Genomic DNA, 21,465 nt, shown 5'->3' on the forward strand with positions numbered 1-21,465 from the left:
ATTTTCTGTCTCCCATTAGAATGAAAGCACCATAAGGGTAGGAGTGTTTGTCAGTTTTTGTGCACTATTGTACCCCAGAACTTAGAACAGTGTTCGGCACTCAGGAAATAAATATGCTTTGATGAATGAATGAAAGGATGAATGAATGAATTGTAACTACAATTAGCATAATGGTTTCAGTTCTTCAAAGTGTCTTATTTATTCCACAGGTAGAAATTATTTACACGACTATCACTATTGTTAATCTTAAGATAGGCAATGTACCGCAGAAAGAATATTATATATACAGCTTTAAAGTTTCTGAGTTCCTATTCCTTCAGTTTGGGGGAAGTGAAAGCTAAAACAAGGGGTTCTGTCGTGATGCTAATGGCTGCGGTGTTGAAGGGCGGCTGGGGATTTCGTTTCTAGGGAGGGGTTACAGGTGAAAGTCTTACCACGTGGCTCATGGAATCCAAAGTATTGTACCTGCGGCTGCTTGATTCTTGGAGTCCAGACCTAGCCTGGTTTGGTAAGCAGCAAGGGAAGAAAACCGCCAGATACTTTCTTGAACGATCTCCTGATGCAACTGTGTTTACAGCCTTCCCGGCAGCACCCAGGGGGAACCTTAGGGCCAGGAGACTCACAGCCTTTATTTGGCTCTCAGTCCCTGGGCTCTGGGAAGCAGCGAGGTGGGCTGAGGGCCCTCTCCCCTTCCCGTGGCGGCCGCCGGGCCGCACGCCCACGCGACAGGTGAGGCGCGGCGGAGCGCCAACTACACAACCGCGGGGCCAGACGCCCGTTTTCTGCGCCGCAGGCGGCCGCGAGCTGGCGGAGGAGTCTCCCGGCGGCGGCGAGAGCCCTTGCAGACGGACGCCCGGTAGGCGGGAACTCTTCCCGCACGGGGGCGCTGCCACCTGCCCGGAGGAGGAGCCAGAGCGGGACCTAGCTTTTTGCGGCTCCCGACGCACGAGAGTGGGGAGAACCCACCCTGATCATGAAGGGCTGCAGAGGCATCGAGAACCCGGCTTTCGTCGCCTCCAGTCCAGACAGCCCGCGCCGTTTGTGTCCATCGCCCTCTTCCGTCGAGGTCTCTGTCTTGTCCACCAATCCGCTGAGAGAGGGTTCGCAGCCGCAGGAGCCTCAGGAGCCCCAGAAGTCCCCGGAGCCACCTCTTTCTTCAGTAACTCCTCCTGGCTCCCAGGAGCGGTCCGGGCCAGAGTCACTGTCAGAGTATGAGGAGGGGCCCTGCGGGTGGGGCAACTTCCAACCCCAGTGTCTCCAGTGCTGCAACACGCCCCAGGGCTTTCTGTTTCACTACTGCCTTTTGGCCCTCACGCAAGGTAAGGTCCAGAGCCGGCTCGAGAGGGCGGTGGGCCTGCGCGGGGCGAGGGTGGCGCGGAGGGCCGGTGGGGAGGAGAGGGCAGATGCGCCGCGAGCCCGAGGGGTCGACGCGCCGAGCTAGGTGGCCCCAGGCTTGGGACTTGGAAACGCTCGCACCGACGTCAACCAATGAGGTTCAGGCATCTACATTTTAGCTTCTCTTTTATGGAAACATTTAAAACTGGCCATGCAAGCTTTTTCTCTTTAGTGTGCTACCTCAGTCTAGAAGATTCGATTCCTACAAAGAAGATGAGTGGAGCCTTCCTTCGGGAACCTTTTGCTGGGGGCTGGGGCGGGGGAGATCCACTGTACGTTACAAAAACATACATTTTGCTAAATCCCCTTATTAAAAGGATTTTTTTTTTACGTTGTTTCTGGAAGAGAAGAATTAATAACTTTGCAGTTGAGGTAGGGTGGTTCTTGAAGGAGAAACTTGGTGAAAATATATGGTATCGGTTAGATCTAGGCATTCGTGTTTTGTGAGTATAGTTTGAGTGTATTGGATGCACACGTGGGGCCCAGTGAGTAAATCCGCAAAGGCTTCAGGCGTTGTTAACTGGTAAGGTTGTTTGTTCAAGGATCTCTTTTATATTCTCTTGGGAGTTACTGATAAAGTCCAGGTTTATACCCTCAGGAGTCTGCAATCTAAGCTAGATTTGGGGGAGTGAGTAGTAGGGCAGAGGGACTATGACTCTCCTGAAAGAAAGCATACAGGGAATGAAAGAAATGGGAAGTTACACTAAGGCGACAAATTAAGGAGGGGGGCATTAAAGTGTAGCATCTTCAAGGACATGCTGATGGTTAGCTAGAATTTGATAGTATGTAGATATTTTTTGGTCACTTGAGTCATAGTTTCAAAATATTTTGTAAAGAGGCAATCAAGGACTGACTGAAAGAAATCTAATCCAAAAAAAAAATGGGGGGAGGAGGTGGGTTGAAATTGCTCTTTTTTAAGATTAACAGAAGACTATATCTAAATATATTCTTCCTGTTCTTATTCCTGCTCCACTGTCTTAAAGCAACTCAGTGACCCTTGCACAGGTTAGGTGCTGAGTAAATATTTGTTGATTGTGAGTCTGAAGCTCTTCTACTAGGGACAGTTTTGTGCTAAAGAGTTACTTCTTTAGCACCTTTCTTGTCCCCAGCAAAGTTGGCCTTCTCTCAACATCTTGATCTCAGTTGTCCAAAATCAGTGATTGTGAAGCATCTTAGTGTCAAGGGAATGCAAAGTTCAAAGAAATTGGGCACAAGTAAAAAATTCCTTGTTTTGTGTATTATCTTAAACGTATTCTGAAATTTCAATATTATTCCAGAATATATCATTTTACATTTAATATAAAATATTGTTTAAAATTATTGAATATAATTGAAATTCTTAGAGAAATGTGTCAAGTTTAGCCTGGAGCTACTCTACCTAGAAATCTCTAATTTCAGAAGCATAATCTGAGATGAAAGTGACCCAGTAAGTTCTTATTTGGGTTTAAGTCTGAATGACTGAAAACATTATTATTGTGTTTTTCAAACAAGATCCTTGGGAAGACCATTTCCATGATATAGTAATAGGTGATTAATTGGTAAAAAGACCCAAAACTTGTAAAGTGAGTTTACTTAACCCAGCACTTCTCAAAGATAAACAGGATTTCTCTTAGCACTTAATTTCCAAATGTACCTCATAGCTTCATGCATTTACAATAGACATAGTATGCAATGTTTCATGAAATTTCTTTTTTTTTAAAAGCCAAGTTCTTGGAACTTGTGTAGCATAGAATTCACATTGGGATCATAGGCTTAAAGTGCTATATTTCCACAAGAGTTTGCAAATTTGCTTTCTTAGAAAATTTTTTACCATAAAAACAGTGAGTTCTAATGACTGACTTTTAATCAGTATGGCAAGGAAAGTTGATTTTAGATAGGAAATTTTCAAATTCTCAGACAACCTTATCTCCTTATAAATGTGTCATTCCTAGGTACCTTAGAAATTTTTTCTTAAAACATTAAGAATTATAAATTGGCTTATAGATTTATTAAACTGGCATAAAAGTAAAAATCATGTTAGGACTTGTAAAGCTTATACAAATTTTCTTGAAATACATTCCTAGTTACAGTCTTGATAAAGCAAAACTTGAAGAGATTATAGAGGTCATGACTTGGATATACTCTTTCTATTAATTAATTAATGAAAACAATTCATGGCAGCCTCTTAAGTAAAAGGAATAATCAGTTAAAAACTTTGTAATTTGATCAGATGCCTTTTATTTTCACTTTATAGTAATATTTAAACTTCTGTATATTTAATCTATATCCAAACATTTTCGTTGTGAGTCAAAATTGGATTTTCAGCTTTTCCTTGTTTATCTTGTACTCCTTCATCATGGTTATAATGAGCAGATGAAGTATAATGTTTTTTTATTTTTCTTTTTTCTGTTACTTTGCCTTTTATTTAGAATGCCAGTGGTGAAAATAAGACTTTCAGTTTGTTATTTTTGCTCCAGGAACTTTTAAATGATAACTTTAAAGAGTGCTAGAAGAAAATAGAGGTTTGAGAACTCAATTTCACCTTTCTTAAGACTAAGTCAAGGATCTCATGTTATAAATATGTTTAAAGATTGAGTAATTTGAGCAGTTTTAGTATTTGACTTCTCAATCACCTCTACATTTTGTACTCTTCCAAGCGAGGTCCATGGGACTATGCTACACCTGGAACTCTCTAGCAAACCAGCCTCATGAGACTTTACCGGTCTTTTTGTCATTTAAAGAAAAATGAAGTTAGTTATAATTCAGTATGTGAGAAGCATCAATTTTATTTAACATCTGAAAATTCACAAGTGTATAATTTAAAAGCGAGCTGATTTGTAGAGGAAATATGTTTGGCTTGCTTAGCTTTGAAACTTGGAGATTTTTAAAATTGGTACATTTAAAAATATCAAAAGAAACAAACAATCAAATTTTAGTATGTCGTTAATAATCATAATCTATATGGTAAAGTTGTAATAATGCACTTAAATTTCCTCTTCTCTCTTTTAGGTATGGTGGTAAATGGCCTAGTAAATATTAGCATTTCCACTATTGAGAAGCGCTATGAATTGAAGAGTTCCCTGACAGGCTTGATATCATCAAGCTATGATATCGCATTCTGTTTGTTGTCTTTATTTGTATCATTCATTGGTGAAAGAGGACACAAACCAAGATGGCTTGCATTTGCATCCTTTATGTTAGGATTGGGAGCACTTGTATATTCACTGCCAAAATTTTTTAGTGGAAAATACCAATTTGGGTCCCTTTTTGAAGGTAAGTTTCTGTTGTGTTTTGCTTATTTTAACAAGTAGTATGAAACTATGTTATACTGCAACTCTATATTGCAGCTCACTTGTATGGGTAAATAGGGTAAGGGCTAGTCTCTTCCACTGCTTACTGCTTTGTTATGATGTGAATTGTGTTAGGAGATTCCTGAGACAGATTGAGCATTATTCATCCCTTCAGTGGTTCTCCAAGTTTTTAATCCTCTAATACTCATTCCCCATATTATACACAATCTTCCTCAGAAAAGACATGACTTGTTTTGGTTTGCAGGTGGTGTGACTTCACTGGGGTTCTAAGATCTAGTTTTTCCCTTAATGGTTTTATTTGCTGTGCCTATAGCTCTGCACCCTGGACATGTTGACTCCTGATTTGAGAAAGAGAGGTAAAACTTGTAGGAGTGGGGCTTTTCCTGAGAACTGAAACTAGCTTTATTTTTGACTCTAGTTTAGAGACACAGAAATTCATGAGTTACCTAAAGTGTTGCTCTGGTCAGTACATTATTTAAAGGCTCAGAAAGGAAGTTTGATTATTTATATTTCTTCCCTTTTTTTTCTCCAAATAATCCTTTTTAATGGAAAAACAATTATGGTAGAGCCCAAGAAATGTGCTAATGAAAGTAGACCTTAACGTTTTTTGTCCTTCCTGAGATTTTTATTAGCAAGTATTGAAATAAAATCAGAGGGCTACAAAATCTGAAGTTTTGATAGGTTTGGTAAGTGAAGAAAAGGCTTATAGTAAGAAGAAAGGAGAACTGGGGCCTCCTGCACAATAGGCATTATTTTTAAAAAGTTAAGATTGTTATATTTGTATTAATTTTGAAAATTCATATTAAAGTGTTAACATTTCCCAAAATCTATTTCCCAATTATAGAATGACAACAAATGGGAAAATATTTTCAATAACAAAGTATATATCTTGCAGTGTTTTAGGGGTGCACTTATTTAGAAAGCAGACTTCATTTTGGAAATAAAAATAGAATATGCAAGCATATGGACCAAGAGAGGATGTTTTAAAAATGTGATAGAGTTTGGAATGAATTGGATAAGGTGAATGTGTTATCAGTAGAAAGAACAATTACTAGATTCTAGTATATTAACTAAGATTCCACAGGATTTTATCAGGCCAACTTCACATATTTTCTCTGGGGGTAGATTTGGGAAAAACACATGTAGACTGTAGTATAATACCTTTGAAATCCTAATTTCAAAGAGGAAAGGAAAAAGCTAATTTTAGTCTGTCACACAAGAAATACGAAACTGATTCTATGATAGCAAAAATATTATTGTGTCTATAGTATTTAGGTGTTGATCTTTCTTTGTACTGAATCTAATCCCTCATTTTTCCAGTTGATCAGATGCCGTTTGTTCTTAAAGTATACAGACTTTGTTAAAAAAATCTTTGACTCTCTAAACTAAAACATAAACACCTAGTACAGTGCAAAAGCCTGATTTGTCCTCAGCCGTCTTCTTAGCTTCTTCTCTTGCCATACATGTGTTGAGTTGCAGCCAGTCTGAATAATTTATATTTACTAAAGAGAAATGGCCACAAATTAAGGTGTGTTTGTGGCCAGAGATGAAGCCAAGAAGGTTGCTGAAGCCAGGTTATAAACTTTTAGTACATTATTGTATATTGTGCAAGTTTTCACCAAATTCATATTGATATTTTTCATTATTTTAGTTGAGGTAGATTAGGTAGAGGAATTGGCTGATCTGTAAAAGTTTTACTCTAAGACTCATAATTTAAATAATAGTTTATCTGTGGCAAATAAAAGCAAAAACTCAGGTTGCCCTTACATTATTCTGCCATTCCTATGAGGAATATTTATTGATATGGACTGTACCTGATGCTGAAATAATAGCAGTGAAACTGTTTCATGCCCTCAGGATTTTATATACTAGTGGGAGGAAATACAAAATAAACAAACAAGATAACTGAAGATTGAGGTGAGTGTATAACAGAACAAGTAGTGTGAAGTAATAGTGTACAAAAGGGAAAATTTGTGGGCAAGGAAAGGCTATTGTGATTGAAAACTGGTTTATGAGGACCCAGCCAAGGAAGATGATATCCAGGCAGGAGAAAAAATGATCACGGGCTTTGGAGCAGGAAACAGCTTGGCTGGTTTTAGGAATTGTCAGTTTTGGCCAGCATGATCAAAGCGAGAGAGAATGTGGCATGAGATGAATTTGAGAGTCAGGTAGACCCCAGTGTGAGGCATTTGGATTTTCCTTCAAGTGCAATGGGAATTCATGAGAGAGTTTTACACAGGGAAGTACATAATCTTATTTATGTTTTTAATTGATCATTTGGCTTCTATTGTTCTGAGGGACAAGAGTAGATGGGAGGAAATCACCCAGGAGGTTTTTATTGTAGTTCAGGTGAGCAATAAGGGTGGTTGGGATGGGGTTGGTAGCAGTAAAGATCTAGAGGAGTGATTGATTTTCAGTGTATTTTATTTTATATTTTTTAATGTTTATTTATTTATTGTTTTTCTTATTAGTCATCCATTTTATACACATCAGTGTATACATATCAATCCCAATCTCCCAATTCAGCACACCACCACACCACCACCCCCCTCGGTGGCCATATGTTTGTTCTCTATATCTGTGTCTCAATTTCTGCCCTGCAAACCGGTTCATCTGTACCATTTTCTAGCTTCCACATATATGCGTTAATGTACGATATTTGATTTTCTTCTTCTGACATACTTCACTCTGTACGACAGTCTCTAGATCCATCCACGTCTCTACAAATGACCCAATTTCGTTCCTTTTTATGGCTGAGTAATATTCCATTGTATATATGTACCACATCTTCTTTATCCATTCATCTGTCGATGGGCATTTAGGTTGCTTCCATGACCTGGCTATTGTAAATAGTGCTGCAATGAACATTGGAGTGCCTGTGTCTTTTTGAATTATGGTTTTCTCTAGGTATATGCCCAGTAGTGGGATTGCTGGGTCGTATGGTAGTTCTATTTGTAGTTCTTTAAGGAACCTGCATACTGTTCTCCATAGTGGCTGTCTCAATTTACATTCCCACCAACAGTGCAAGAGGGTTCCCTTTTCTCCACACCCTCTCCAGCATTTGTTCTTTGTAGATTTTCTGATGATGCCCATTCTAACTGGTGTGAGGTGATACCTCATTGTAGTTTTGATTTTCATTTCGCTAATAATTAGTGTTATTGAGCAGCTTTTCATGTGCTTCTTGGTCATCTGTATGTCTTCTTTGGAGAAATGTCTATTTAGGTCTTCTGCCCATTCTTGGATTGGGTTGTTTGCTTTTTTAATATTGAACTGCATGAGCTGTTTATATATTTTGGAGATTAATCCTTTGTCCGATGATTTGTTTGCAAATATTTTCTCCCATTCTGAGGGTTGTCTTTTCGTCTTGTTTATGGTTTCCTTTACTGTGCAAAAGCTTTGAAGTTTCATTAGGTCCCATTTGTTTTTGTTTTTATTTCCATTACTCTAGGAGGTGGATCAAAAAATACCTTGCTGTGATTTATGTCAAAGAGTGTTCTTCCTATGTTTTCCTCGAAGAGTTTTATAGTGTCTGGTCTTACATTTAGGTCTCTAATCCATTTTAAGCTTATTTTTGTGTATGGTGTTAGGGAGTGTTCTAATCTCATACTTTTACATATAGCTGTCCAGTTTTCCCAGCACCACTTATTGAAGAGGCTTTCTCCATTATATATCCTTGCCTCCTTTGTCATAGATTAGTTGACCATAGGTGCATGGCTTTATCTCTGGGCTTTCTATCCTGTTCCATTGATCTATATTTCTGTTTTTGTGCCAGTACCATATTGTCTTCATTACTGTAGCTTTGTAGTATAGTCTGAAGTCAGGGAGTCTGATTCCTCCAGCTCCATTTTTTTCCCTCAAGACTGCTTTGGCTATTTGGCATCTTTTGTGTCTCCATACAAATTTTAAGATTGTTTGTTCTAGTTCTGTAAAAAATGCCATTGGTAATTTGATAGGGATTGCACTGAATCTGTAGATTGCTTTGGGTAGTATAGTCTTTTTCACAATATTGATTCTTCCAATCCAAGAACATGGTATATCTCTCCATCTGTTGGTATCATCTTTAATTTCTTTCATCAGTGTCTTATAGTTTTCTGCATACAGGTCTTTTGTCTCCCTAGGTAGGTTTATTCCTAGGTATTTATTCTTTTTGTTGCAGTGGTAAACGGGAGTGTTTTCTTAATCTGTGTTGAATAATAGTGGTGAGAGTGGACATCCTTGTCTTGTTCCTGATCTTAGAGGAAATGCTTTCTCTTTTTCACCATTGAGAATGATGTTGGCTGTGGGTTTGTTGTATATGGCCATTATTATGTTGAAGTAGGTTCCCTCTATGCCCACTTTCTGGAGAGTTTTTATCATAAATGGGTGTTGAATGTTTTCAAAAGCTTTTTCTGCATCTATTGAGATGATCAAATGGTTTTTATTCTTCAATTTGTTAATATGGTGTATCACATTGATTGATTTGCGTATATTGAAGAATCCTTGCGTCCCTGGGATAAATCCCACTTGATCATGGTGTATAATCCTTTTAATGTGTTGTTGTATTCTGTTTGCTAGTATTTTGTTGAGGATTTTTGCGTCTATATTCATCAGTGATATTGGTCTGTAATTTTCTTTTTTTGTAGTATCTTTTTCTGGTTTTGGTATCAGGGTGATGGTGGCCTCATAGCATGAGTTTGTGAGTTTTCCTTCCTCTGCAAGTTTTTGGAAGAGTTTGAGAAAGATGGGTGTTAGCTCTTTTCTGAATGTTCAATAGAATTCGCCTGTGAAGCCATCTGGTCCTGGCCTTTTGTTTGTTGGAAGATTTTTAATCACAGTTTCAATTTCATTACTTTTGATGGGTGTTGTCATATTTTCTATTTCTTCCTGGTTCAGTCTTGGAAGGTTATACCTTTCTAAGAATTTGTCCATTTCTTCCAGGTTGTCCATTTTATTGGCATAGAGTTGCTTGTAGTAGTCTCTTAGGATGCTCTGTATTTCTGCGGTGTCTGTTGTAACTTCTCCTTTTTCATTTCTAATTGTATTGATTTGGGTTCTCTCCCTCTTTTTCTTGATGAGTCTGGCTAATGGTTTATCAATTTTGTTTATCTTCTCAATGAACCAGCTTTTAGTTTTATTGATCTTTGCTATTGTTTTCTTTGTTTCTTTTTCATTTATTTCTGCTCTGATCTTTATGATTTCTTTCCTTCTGTCAACTTTGGGTTTCAGTGTATTTTAAAGGAAAAAGAGATGGGTCTTTCTAATGGATTGATTGTGAAGAAGGGGTGACTCCTTCATATTTGGTTTGACCAACTGGAGCCATTTACTCTAAATTGGAAGACTGGGTTAGAACAGAATTGGGAGTGGAAATCAAGAATTCAGGTTTGGACTTAAGTATGAACTGCATACTATATATCCAATGTTGTGATGTGTATTTTTGGACATGTATGTTTATGTAAATGTGCAAGTTGTTCTTTAGTCTTCATTCCTTTAAATGAAAATACTGGTTTGAAGGGCTTCCTCATTCTAATTTTTGATAGATAATGTCACACTGACTTTTAGGAAGGGATATACCAGTTACTCTCCCACAGTCAATATATGAAAATGCCTGGTTGCTATTTTGAAATTTTTACATTATTTTATATACTTGTCTGCTCACGTGAATTAACCCACTTTTGCAAATATGGGATTCTGTAACCAAAAATCTGAGTTATTTATCCAACTCTAAGGAGAATATAGAGGAAAACTGGAGATTTAAGTGAGAAAAGGAAAACAAATTAGTTGAAAGCTTTTTGTAAATAAATTAGAAGCAAGGAAATGTATAATCTTCTTAGGTAACATTACATAAATAACCTAAAGAGTATAACATTAAGAAATAATATTATTAATTGAAATCATACATGTAATTTAATTTGAAACTGACATTGAGAGAATTAACATATTCCCTTGTGTGCTTTTTTTTGTTGCTGTTGTTTTTTTGAACTTGAGGTAAACCAAACTCAGGCTCAGTTTGGATGAAATAATCTCTGTGAGAGGATATTAAAGTAATGTAATATATTTTGTAAGTAGAAGAAAACAAAATATGAAATATGATAAGCTTGTATAATTTCCCCAGGTGTGAGAATTACACAGAAGGAGGTTAAGAGTTAGCAAAAAGGTAGAAAAATGTGTTTGGAATCAGCTTGAATTTTCTACTCTATAAAAAATAAATTTAAGTAAGTTTGGGAAAGTATTTTCTTAAGGGAAGTTTTAATGGACACATAAGGTTTAGAGGTGATTATCTGTCTTTGAATGGAGATAACATTTATCAAAGAGAAGTTTTGCTTGTTATTGGACAAAGGAAGAATTAAATTTAACGGAGAAAAATGCTTCTAAGGGCTAATTTTGGTATGTGTTAACCTGAAGATAGAATAATGTCATAAAACATTTTCAAGTAAATCATATTTGCCACTCACTTTTGATATATTTTAATAGACCATTAACATAACACATCATATTTTAATATAACTTTTAAATATTTTAAAAAATGTAATAAATAAATAAATCTTTACCACATAACATTTTGTTTTCATTCAAGCACTTTTTAATTTCCTTTGGATGAGTTAATTTAATGTTGGTAAACAAAATAATATTTTCTTCTCTTTGAAACTTTGTGACAGGGGCCATTAGTAAATAGCAATACTTAGGAATTGTAGAGAAGTAATTACTAAATCCAGTAAAGCTCTTTTTTTTTATTGACCAATAGTTGGATAAATTTTCCTAAGTTATATTATTTTCTTGTTTCTCTTTTCCATCCCTTTCTCTGAAAAGAATGTAAGTCTCAACACTTCCCTTTTGCTTCATCACTAAATTTCTAATATTTTAGAAATGGTATTTCAGGGAGAATGCTGCATTAAAGGACTATGGTTACACAGGCTGACTACCTAAAAATGTTGAACCAGGAAAATGATTAGAGTGGGACTCAAAGTCAGACTTAATTTTTGGTTACTGTTTTGTCTTTGTCTTGTATTCTTAAGGTTTTTTTGTTTGTTTGTTTTTTTAATATGGAATGCTTGCCTAGATTGGAGAAGACTTAGGGCCAAGAATCTTAGAGTTTTTCAACCACCAGTTCAATACAGGATGCTTTAATTTTGCTTGGCATCTGGGAAATATGTGTCCAGTTTAGTGTTTACTTATTTTGTAAAGTCAATTGTGGACATTTCAGGATTATTGCTTTATATTTTCCTTAAAATAGGAGTTTCACAACCATCATGAAATACTACATACCTTACTGTAGCCAGTTTTGTTGAAATTCAAATGACCTAACTTTTGAAATAGAGGAAACTCACTGAGAAAAATAAGTACGAAAGCATGTGTCAATGAGATGTTAGCACAAACTCTGTTCTGCCCACAGTTATAATTTGCAGATAGGTATAAATTTTAAAATGAGTGGCCTTGAACAAGAGAAAGTAACATCCCAACATTTCTCAAAATATGATCTGCTGAGCAGAGTTTCTGAAGGTATTAAGATATACAATGGAATATTACTCAGCCATAGAAAGGAATGAACTTGGGTCATTTGTAGAGACGTGGGTGGACCTAGGGAGTGTCATACAGAGTGAAGTAAGTCAGAAAGAGAAAAGCAAATATCGTATGATAATGCATATGTGTGGAATCTAGAAAAAATGGTATAGATCATCTTATTTGCAAAGCAGAAATAGAGACATAGACATACAGAACAAATGTATGGATACCAAGGGGGAAAGGAGTGGGGAGGGAGGAATTGGGAGACTCGGATTGACACATATACATTATTGATGCTATGTATAAAGTAGACAAATGATGGGAACATACTGTATAGCACAGGAAACTCTGCCTAATGCACTGTGGTGACCTAAATGGAAGGGAAGTACAAAAGGGAGGGGATATCTGTATGTGTATGGCTGATTCATTTTGTTGTGCAGTGGAGGCTAACACAACATTGTAAAGCAATTATACTCCAATATAAATTACTAATAAAAAAAAAAGAGTATGTTAAACATGGGTTCCGTAGTTCAATGAGTTTGGGAAAAGGTGAAAGTTAAAGAGGCATCTCTATTGCATCACTGTAAAAGTGAATGCATTGTGTGCCTCTTTAGTTAGGGAATATGAAATGTATAGTTCTGAACTTATTGACCAGGAACTCCATTGATATGCTTGTCCCTTTTACCCTGCTTCAACTACTCACTTTACATTTTCTCCTCCAGATTACTATTTCAGTGAACAGGCTTTGGAAAAATCTGCTCTATGCTGTCTTATATCTAAGTATGTGATTTTGAAGCCCTTGTTGAATTTAGAAACTTCCTTATGGCCAGCACCTAGAACAGCGTGTGATAGATAGTAGGTACCTGAGAAATGTTTGTTGAGTTGTCAAATATATAAATGAACGATTGGATCCCTTCAACGGAGGCATATTAGGAGTCTGATGAATTGTCCTTCTGTAGAAGGCAGTAAGAGTAGGTAATGGCAGATAAAGGCGATCTGGGATTCTCTGTTCACATTTTCCATAAACTTGGCTTTATGGAATAAACATATTCCATAAAGAATTTTCTTTTGGCCACTGACTTGGGAAGAATTGTAAGTTATCAGAGGCAAAAATTATTTGCCATAGATGATCTTTACGGGTAAGATTTTGGATCTGAAAAATTTGCAGTAAAAGGAAGCTAAAATGAGAAGCATATTCAGAAATAGAAGCAAAATGCAGTGATATTCTATTTTTGGTTTTCATCTTAATTACTTGATAAAATATTGATTTCACTATGTATCTACTGTACTTCTAAAGTGGTGATAAAATGTCAGAGTTATTTTTTCATAGACTGTTAGTAGTGATTACCCTTATTTGTCTTCATGTATGAAATAAAAAGAAATGCTCTGGTAGGACATTCAAGTGGACCATAGGCAAAGTTGTGTCTAACCAGGTATAATGTATGGGAGGTAATGATTAAGTAATGCTTTTTGCTTACATCAGAAAGGTTGGTAAAAATGAGGTTTGTGGTAAGAAAGAAATGAGGAAATTCTTTTTTCTTAGTCACTGTTCTTAAAAATGCACAAATAACCAACGTGTGTTTTAATGTATTTTTTCTCTTTTATTTTAATGCTGTTAGCACATTACACTGAGTGAAAGTATGCAGCAATATAGCAGGGATATTAAGATCAGACAAAACAGTTTAAATTTTTGCTCAAGCACTGTATGATAGAGCTTTGTGACCCTGGACAAGTTTCTTCAACTGTAAATCATGATGGGGATAGTAACTGCTACTTCATAGGAAATTATACACAAATAGTGATAAGGCGGTGCCTGGTGTGAGTAAGTGCTCATTAAATAGTAGCAATGAATAAAAATGATGTTCATGATAATTAAGTAACAGCTATATTAATGTAAAAAAACTGCCTTTCTCCGTTTGTTTACTTATTGTCAATGATAGTTACAAGATAATATGAACAACTAAAAATCTTTCAATATGATACATACTTTTTTTTTGGTGCCCCTTGATATTGACTTATCCCAAAAGTTTGGCTAAACACTTTCAAAGTAATATATTAGAAAAGGTTTTAATTAGCTATGTTTCCAAGATTGTATTCTTTTTATGAGATAAGAAAATAAATTTATTTGCTGTAGCTCAGATTAATTGGAGCTACTCAATATGACATATTAAATATTGCCTTTTAGATAGCCAAGTTGACTCTTTCTAAATATTTTAAATTTTTTTTCCTAATTTTAAACACGATATGTCCCTTTGCAAGCCAATCAGAAGCTAGAAAAATACAAACAAAAATGGAATAGAAGGAAAAAAAATGGAATATATGGAATAAAAAAGTAAGGAAGTAAAATTTGTTTATAACAGAGCCTAGATAACACTGTCAGTATTGTTCAGTACACATTCACACATGTATTCACAAATAGTTATGCATAATTACACTTTTACATTACATAGTCATTAACACACACTCATGCACACACATTCTCACACCCTCTTACTAACCTTTATACATATTCATACATCTTTACATCACATTTTCACATATACGTTCAAATGCACATTTTTAAAGAAACAAGATTTTGAACTTAATGGATATCTACTTTTTTTTTAACTTAGAATATATATTGGATATTGTAAATATTAAAAAAGACAAAACTGCAGAATATTTGTTTTTATTTTATTTCATTTTATAGATAATATGTTCAATCAACCCTCCTTTGTTGTGATTTTTATTAATACATTTTATTTTTCTGATTAGAAAAGTTCTACTGGTCATTGCAGACAATTTGGATAATACTAAGAAGTACAAAGAGAAAAAAACCCAATTCATTATTATTCTTTTCTCAAGGAGAACAACTTTGAGATTGTCTTAATATTTTTATTGTGCCTATTTCTTGTAGAGTTAGTATAATATTTTTCAGAGTTTGCAGCATGTGAGCACTTATTCTTGCATAGCATTCCATTTTATATTTTAATGATTCTCATAAATATTTACATTTTAAAAGTTTTCCATTATAAGTCATCTCATGATAACATTTTTCTGTTTCAAGATTTTACTATATTTTGGGAGTTACACAGTATTTAACATTTTGGAGTTGGCTTTTTTCATTCAGAACAATTCTGTGAAGACTCATCAGGGTTGAATTTATCAGTTGCTCATTCCTTTTTATTGCTAACTAGTAAGTATTCCATGGTATGGATTTACCATAGTTTGTTCAACCATTCACCTGCTAAAGGACATTTGGGTTGATCCCAGTTTTTTGGTTATTACAAATAAAGTTATGAACATTTGTGTACAGATTTTTGTGCAAACATACTTTTTAATTCTCTGGGATGGATGCCTAGGAGTAAAACCAATGGGTCATATGATAGTTCTCTACTTAGTTTTTTGAGAAACTACTGTTTTCCAGAGTGTACCAATTTATATTCCCATCAGCAATGTATGAATGATCCAGTTTATCTGCACCCTTGCCAGCATTTGGTGCTGTCATTATTTTTTGTTTTAGCCATTTTGATAGGTTGTAGTAAAATCTTATTATGCTTTTAATCTGCATTTCCCTAATGGCTAATGATGTTGAGAATCTTTGCTTGTGCTCATTGGCCATCTGTTTGTCCTTCATGTAATATCTTTTCATGTTTTTTGCCCATGTTCTAACTATATTGTTTACCTTTTACTGTTGAGTTTTGAAAGTTACTTCTGTATTCTAAGTACTAGATCTTTGTCAGATAGATGGTTTGAAGATATTTTCATCTCGTCTGTAGCTGGTCCTTTGCAACATCGTAACAGGGTTTTTCACAGAGCAAAAGATTTTAATTTGGGTGAGGTTCAGTTTATCACTTTTTTCCTTTTGTTGTCGAGTCTAAGAATTCTTTACCTAGTCCTTGATCCCGAAGAGTTTCTATTTCTTTTCTTCAAAAAGTTTATTGTTTTCCATTTAAATCTGTGATACATTTTGAGTTGATTTGACTCTCTTTATATTTCCAAATAACATTCTCTGTTTACTGCTTTTAAAAACAGAAATGTATAACTAATGTATTTGTCACAATAATCATTACCGGTTGGAAAGGGGAAAATACACAGGAGTCACTGATTCAGAGAAATCCTGAAATCCCACTGGGAAGCTGTCATGCTTGTTCCTTGAGTAAACTCTCCTTCTGCTTCTTGGGAGGGGCTTCATAGTTCATTGTTCTCTGTTGGTCTTTTTTAAAAATTATCCTTGGCTATATTTAAAGAGGGCAAATGGAGAATATATTACTTAGATGCTTAGAAGCTGTATCAGCCTGTTTCTTGCCTGTAGAAATTTGGGAACTAAGGGACATTTTAACACTCATTCTGTCATAATCTCTCCTAGAAGAGGTTAATGGTTCATCTGATAGTGCAGATGTTTCAAAAACGAATTGATTCAGATATATGTGCCAATAACCACACACTTAGTTTTGCATTATATCTTGTCTTAACCTCCTGTCTCTCTGAACTTAATTAAGCTTATCAGATTAATGGGAGAGTCATACCCTTAGGTACTTTGCCTTGAGCCATATTTTCCAATTAAAAGTATTTGCTTGGGGCCACCTTAATCCATTCAATGGCATTAACAGGGAGTGGGGCCATAGCCTTGGTTTTATCTACATCACAGGCTGTTTTAATTAACCTTTGCTGCTCAAAGGCTTTCTGAGTTCTGAGTTCTGGAACAAGATAAAGTTCTTGCAGCAGGTATGGACAGAGTTTATGACAGTGTTTATGGCAGACAGGGAAGATGTAGGAAGCCTCGGGCAAGTCTCCAATAGGGAAATCCCAGTGAGGACACCTGGGTTTCTGTAGTAAGACCAAGCTTTTCTGCCTAACTATTCTCCTTTTGAAAAGCAGCTATTGGTTTGCTCTTTAATGCTGGTAAACAGGATTATGAACACCGTTCAACCTGGACTCCCCATCATGAAGTGTATGTTATCTACTGTAACAAATCATAAAATTAGACGTGAAAATTAGACATCTCATTGTTGGTAGATGCAAGCAGATTTGGAAGGCACAAATAACTATATAGGCAGGTATCTCATACTACTATCCTGCTTGTTTTTATTGACTTTCACTTCCTTCTTTTTCAATAGAGAAAGGTTATTATAGGCAGAAGTTAGCATGGTCTTACTACAAAAACCTAGATGTCCTTATTAAAAGGATCTCACAGAGTTCCTTGTGGCTGGCTAACAGAGGAGGAAGAGGTTTAGCCTGGCTTACAGTGGGTTTTTGCTGGCACCCACCAGAGATGAACATTTTGAAGAAAAACCCCAGTCAGGCATGTCCCTAAAAGGCAATGGTCAGTGGAAATTCTCTTGACAGAAGGGAAGGCCTGAGGTACAGATTTATATTGATTCATGCACAACACTAATAGATAAGCTGGCCAGTCAGAAGCTTGGAAGAAAACAAAAATGAAAGTTGTTTACAAGGTACGAGGAGTTCCAGCCAAGAGATTTGTAGTATGCTTCTGGGCATGGGCCTAGAATGTAAAGCTATTTTTCCCACATGTTAATACTCACTTGAAGGCATCCTTTGTAGAAGAGGCTCTCAATCAGGAAGAAAAGATGGTCTGTACAGTGAGTGTCAATCAGTGTTTTTCCCCAGCCACTGTGGTGCTTGTGGAATTGTCCCATGTAAAAAAATGGCCATATAGCATAAAAGGAAGCTAAACACGGGTTCCAAAAATGCCCTTTCCCTCATAATGGCTGGTCTAACTACCTGTACTGCAGATTGGTTGCTCAGTTTACCAATTGCAGGGGTCAGTCCTGAGAGCAGTGATTTGGTAACATTCCCTAGGGCAACCACTATACCCCAGGGCAACGAAAAAATATATATCCTGGTTGCAATTTGTCCTCCCAAGACAAGTAAATCTTCTAAATATGAATTTATTTTCACTGCCTGCAATACTTCTACCAACACTCAATGTTGTTTGACTTACAAAATGCCTTATTCATTATTATAACCTATACAGCATCACTTCTGATGAAGAAATTCATTTGCAGCAGAATTATGGTAACAAACTTCTGCTCATGAAATTCACTTGTGTGTCTTACTATGTACCTCAACACCCAGAAGCCGCTGACTCGGTAGAATAGTGTCTGTTGTGTTAAAACTTGCAGAATAAAATTTCCTTCTCTACAGAATATGGTATATGCATTAAATAAGGCAGAAACCATTCTGTGTTGCTGAGTCCTCCATAGCCAGCATACACGGGGTAGTGAACTAGGGCGTGGCAATGGATTGGAGCCTCTTGCTACTATACCTAAAAATCCACCTACAGAATTTTTGTTTCCTGCCTTGGTCTTCATACTAAATAATCAACCGGAGGAGAAGATGGTCACTGAACTGACAGAAGTGATGGATCCTCGTTACGAAGGGGAAATTGGGTTGTTTCTAACAGAGGCAAGGAGGAGTGTATTTTGGACTGAGGGAATTCACTCCTGTGCCTCTTAATATCCCCAACCCGATAGTACTTGTTGAAAGGAAAACTGTGGCAATCCAATAGAGACAGAACAGCTGAAGACTTGTAAGAACTTTGTAAAATCCCTCACCAGCTAAGGGATAGGCAGGAGGTAAAGGAAACATGATCTGGATGATAGAAAAAGAAGTGATTACAGACAGGAGCATTATCAAGCTTGTCAGTTGTCTTACTGCTTTATTAGAATAAGCCTCACGGACTATATTGCCGTGCACTTTTGCCTTCCAGCTTCTAGCTGGGTTCAGCCAGTGGGAGTTTGCATGTGGGGAAGAAGGAGGTTCTTGTGCTTATTTCCCTGGTATGCTCCCCACAAGACCTAGTGTGGGAGTTGCTGTGTGTCTCTACCTAAGGCCACGTTGCTGCAAGGTTTCGGTAATTGCCTAGTAGCACCCACTGTTTGTTCCCTTAACTCTGCCTTTGTAAAAAATCCACCCATAAAACAATCCACATCCATACAAAACTTTTAAATTTGCTTCAGTTATCTCTTTTGTCTGTGTCCTACTGCAACCTTAACTAATACGTAAAAATATCCATACACATATTCTAACTTGAGTATTTTAACAAATATTTTGATTTAAGTAAGTTCCTCCTTACAAATGACTGCTGTTTTTGTTTTTATTTTTATTATTTTTATTTTTTTTGCGGTATGCGGGCCTCTCACTGTTGCTGTCTCTCCCGTTGCGGAGCACAGGCTCCGGACGCGCAGGCTCAGCGGCCATGGCTCACTGGCCCAGCCGCTCCACGGCATGTGGGATCTTCCCGGACCGGGGCACAAACCCGTGTCCCCTGCATTGGCAGGCGGACTCTCAACCACTGCGCCACCAGGGAAGCCCATGACTGCTGTTTTGAAGTGAAATTGTGCTAATACTTCATAACAAATTGGGAAACTTTTTATTTTCTTCTCTATATTGGAACAATTTAAATAACACACAAGGATTGATTTTTTTGATGGAGCTTTGATATAAATTCTCCAGAAAAACCATTTTGGATATGTTGATTTTGAGGTACACTTTTGATTCCCATTTTAATTTATTCCAGAATCATATCTTCATTCAAATTTTATATCATTTATAGTCAATATTTTTAAGAGATTTTCAAATTTCTTGGTATATGATTATACATAGAATTTTCTAATGTTAAAATTTTTTTTATGCATTTGTGGTCATTCCTATTATATTCATGATGTTGGATTCTGGTTTTCATATCTTTTAATGGGTTAATAGCCTGGTAGGTCAGGAGTTTGTATTTTAGAGACCATAAGGAGGTTGACTGTTAGATCTTATATCAAAAGTTTTTGTCTATCTTGATAGTCAGAAGCTCTTACAGAAATGTTTTGAATTTACATCCCAAATTATTTAAGTAACTGATTAATTTTACTTTGTCACTGTTAACCATGAGATGAATCTCTTAAATACATAGGCTCTTAAATCTTAGAGATTTTGAAGTTAATCCAATCCTGACTTTACTCATCGTTAATGAGGAAAATAATAGTATCTCTTTCATAGGATTTTTTCTGGGGATTAGAGAAGATAATGTATGCCAGTGAAGGACCTTGTATAAGATAAGCACCCCATAAGTATTACTACTATTATTATTGCTATTAACATAAATGAGGATAAGGTAAAAGTAAGGTATGGTAATCAAGAACCTAGTGAGTCATACAGGCTTATTGTCACTGAATGAAGAAAGATACTAGTAAATGAAGAAAGGGTTTCCTTTGGACAACTCAGGTGAGAGCTTTTAATAGGAAGTGGAGTTTTAGCTAGACTTGAACAATGGGTATGATATCAGTAGGAAAAGCATATGATATGGTCATTATAGACAAGGAATATATTATTGAATGCTTTTTGTGTTTTAAACTTGACTAGAAAATGGATGTTATGAACACATATGGGAAAATCAGGTAGAGAAGTTGGTTTTATGGTGAAGATTGTGAATTTTGTTTTAGATTTTGAGGTAGAAATTTGGCATTAGAAATATAATGCTAGAACATAAGACATTGGACGTTCAAAATTGAGATTTGGAGCCATCCTCACAGTTTCTGCATCTGTGACAGTATATGTTCACTCCAAAGGAGATGGGTAGTAATAGAAAAGGTGGGAAGCAAAATCCTGAATCTTGACACTATGAATCATTAAGCAATCATTGATAACACTAACCCTTTAAAATTTATGTCTGTCTATACAGGGGTTACATTTAAATTTTTTAATTATCTAGGATTGTTTTGTTTTACTTGACACCTTTGTCATACTTCAAACCAGTATTTTTCAAAGTGTGTTTTATGGAACACTAGTCTGTGAGCTGTTAGACATCAATGGAGGAAAAAAGTAACTTGAATATACAATAAATAATGTATAAAACTTTATCATATTACATATAAATGCATGCTTATTAATCTAAGAGGAGAAGTGCTATAATAGAGTGTTTCCCAAACTAATTTGACCAAAGCATCATTTTGTTTATGGAAATTCTCAGAAGCCTAGGGTTCTATAAATTATACTTGGGGAAATCTTCCTTTGTACCTCTTTAGATGATGGTTCAAGCTCATTAAATTATAGCTCAAAGATCATGGAGTATATATTGGAGGATCAGAAGAATAGGAATCAGATTATTAGGCTGTGTTGCAAAATCTGACTATGCATAGCATGTGATTTCGGGCTTCAGTTTCTTCACTGGTAAAATGATTGCAGAAAGTTGTAAAGATTAGGCTAGGAAGTGTATGTGAAAGCTTATAGTTTTTTTCCTCTGGAACAATACAATGTGAGTAAAATAGGATAGATTTAATTGTAGTTAAAGATTAATATGTTATTTGGCACA

At 36.1% G+C, this 21,465-nt stretch overlaps 1 protein-coding gene across 2 annotated transcripts in view; it reads left to right on the forward strand.

The window, feature by feature from the left end:
• Positions 1 to 860: 860 nt before the first annotated feature.
• SLCO4C1 (solute carrier organic anion transporter family member 4C1) overlaps positions 861 to 21,465 on the forward strand; it is a 62,618-nt gene continuing 42,013 nt past the window's right edge. The window contains exons 1-2 of one of the 2 annotated variants that reach the window (XM_032628223.1): positions 861 to 1,319; positions 4,384 to 4,647. In XM_032628223.1, coding sequence (XP_032484114.1) covers positions 974 to 1,319; positions 4,384 to 4,647 — 610 coding nt within the window. In that variant the 5' untranslated portion in view covers positions 861 to 973. The remainder of the gene's footprint in view (positions 1,320 to 4,383; positions 4,648 to 21,465) is intronic. The other variant, XM_032628224.1, reaches the window with a different exon arrangement.

The sequence above is a fragment of the Phocoena sinus genome, chromosome 3 (genome assembly GCF_008692025.1).
Source record: "Phocoena sinus isolate mPhoSin1 chromosome 3, mPhoSin1.pri, whole genome shotgun sequence".
Classification (NCBI taxonomy): domain Eukaryota; kingdom Metazoa; phylum Chordata; class Mammalia; order Artiodactyla; family Phocoenidae; genus Phocoena; species Phocoena sinus.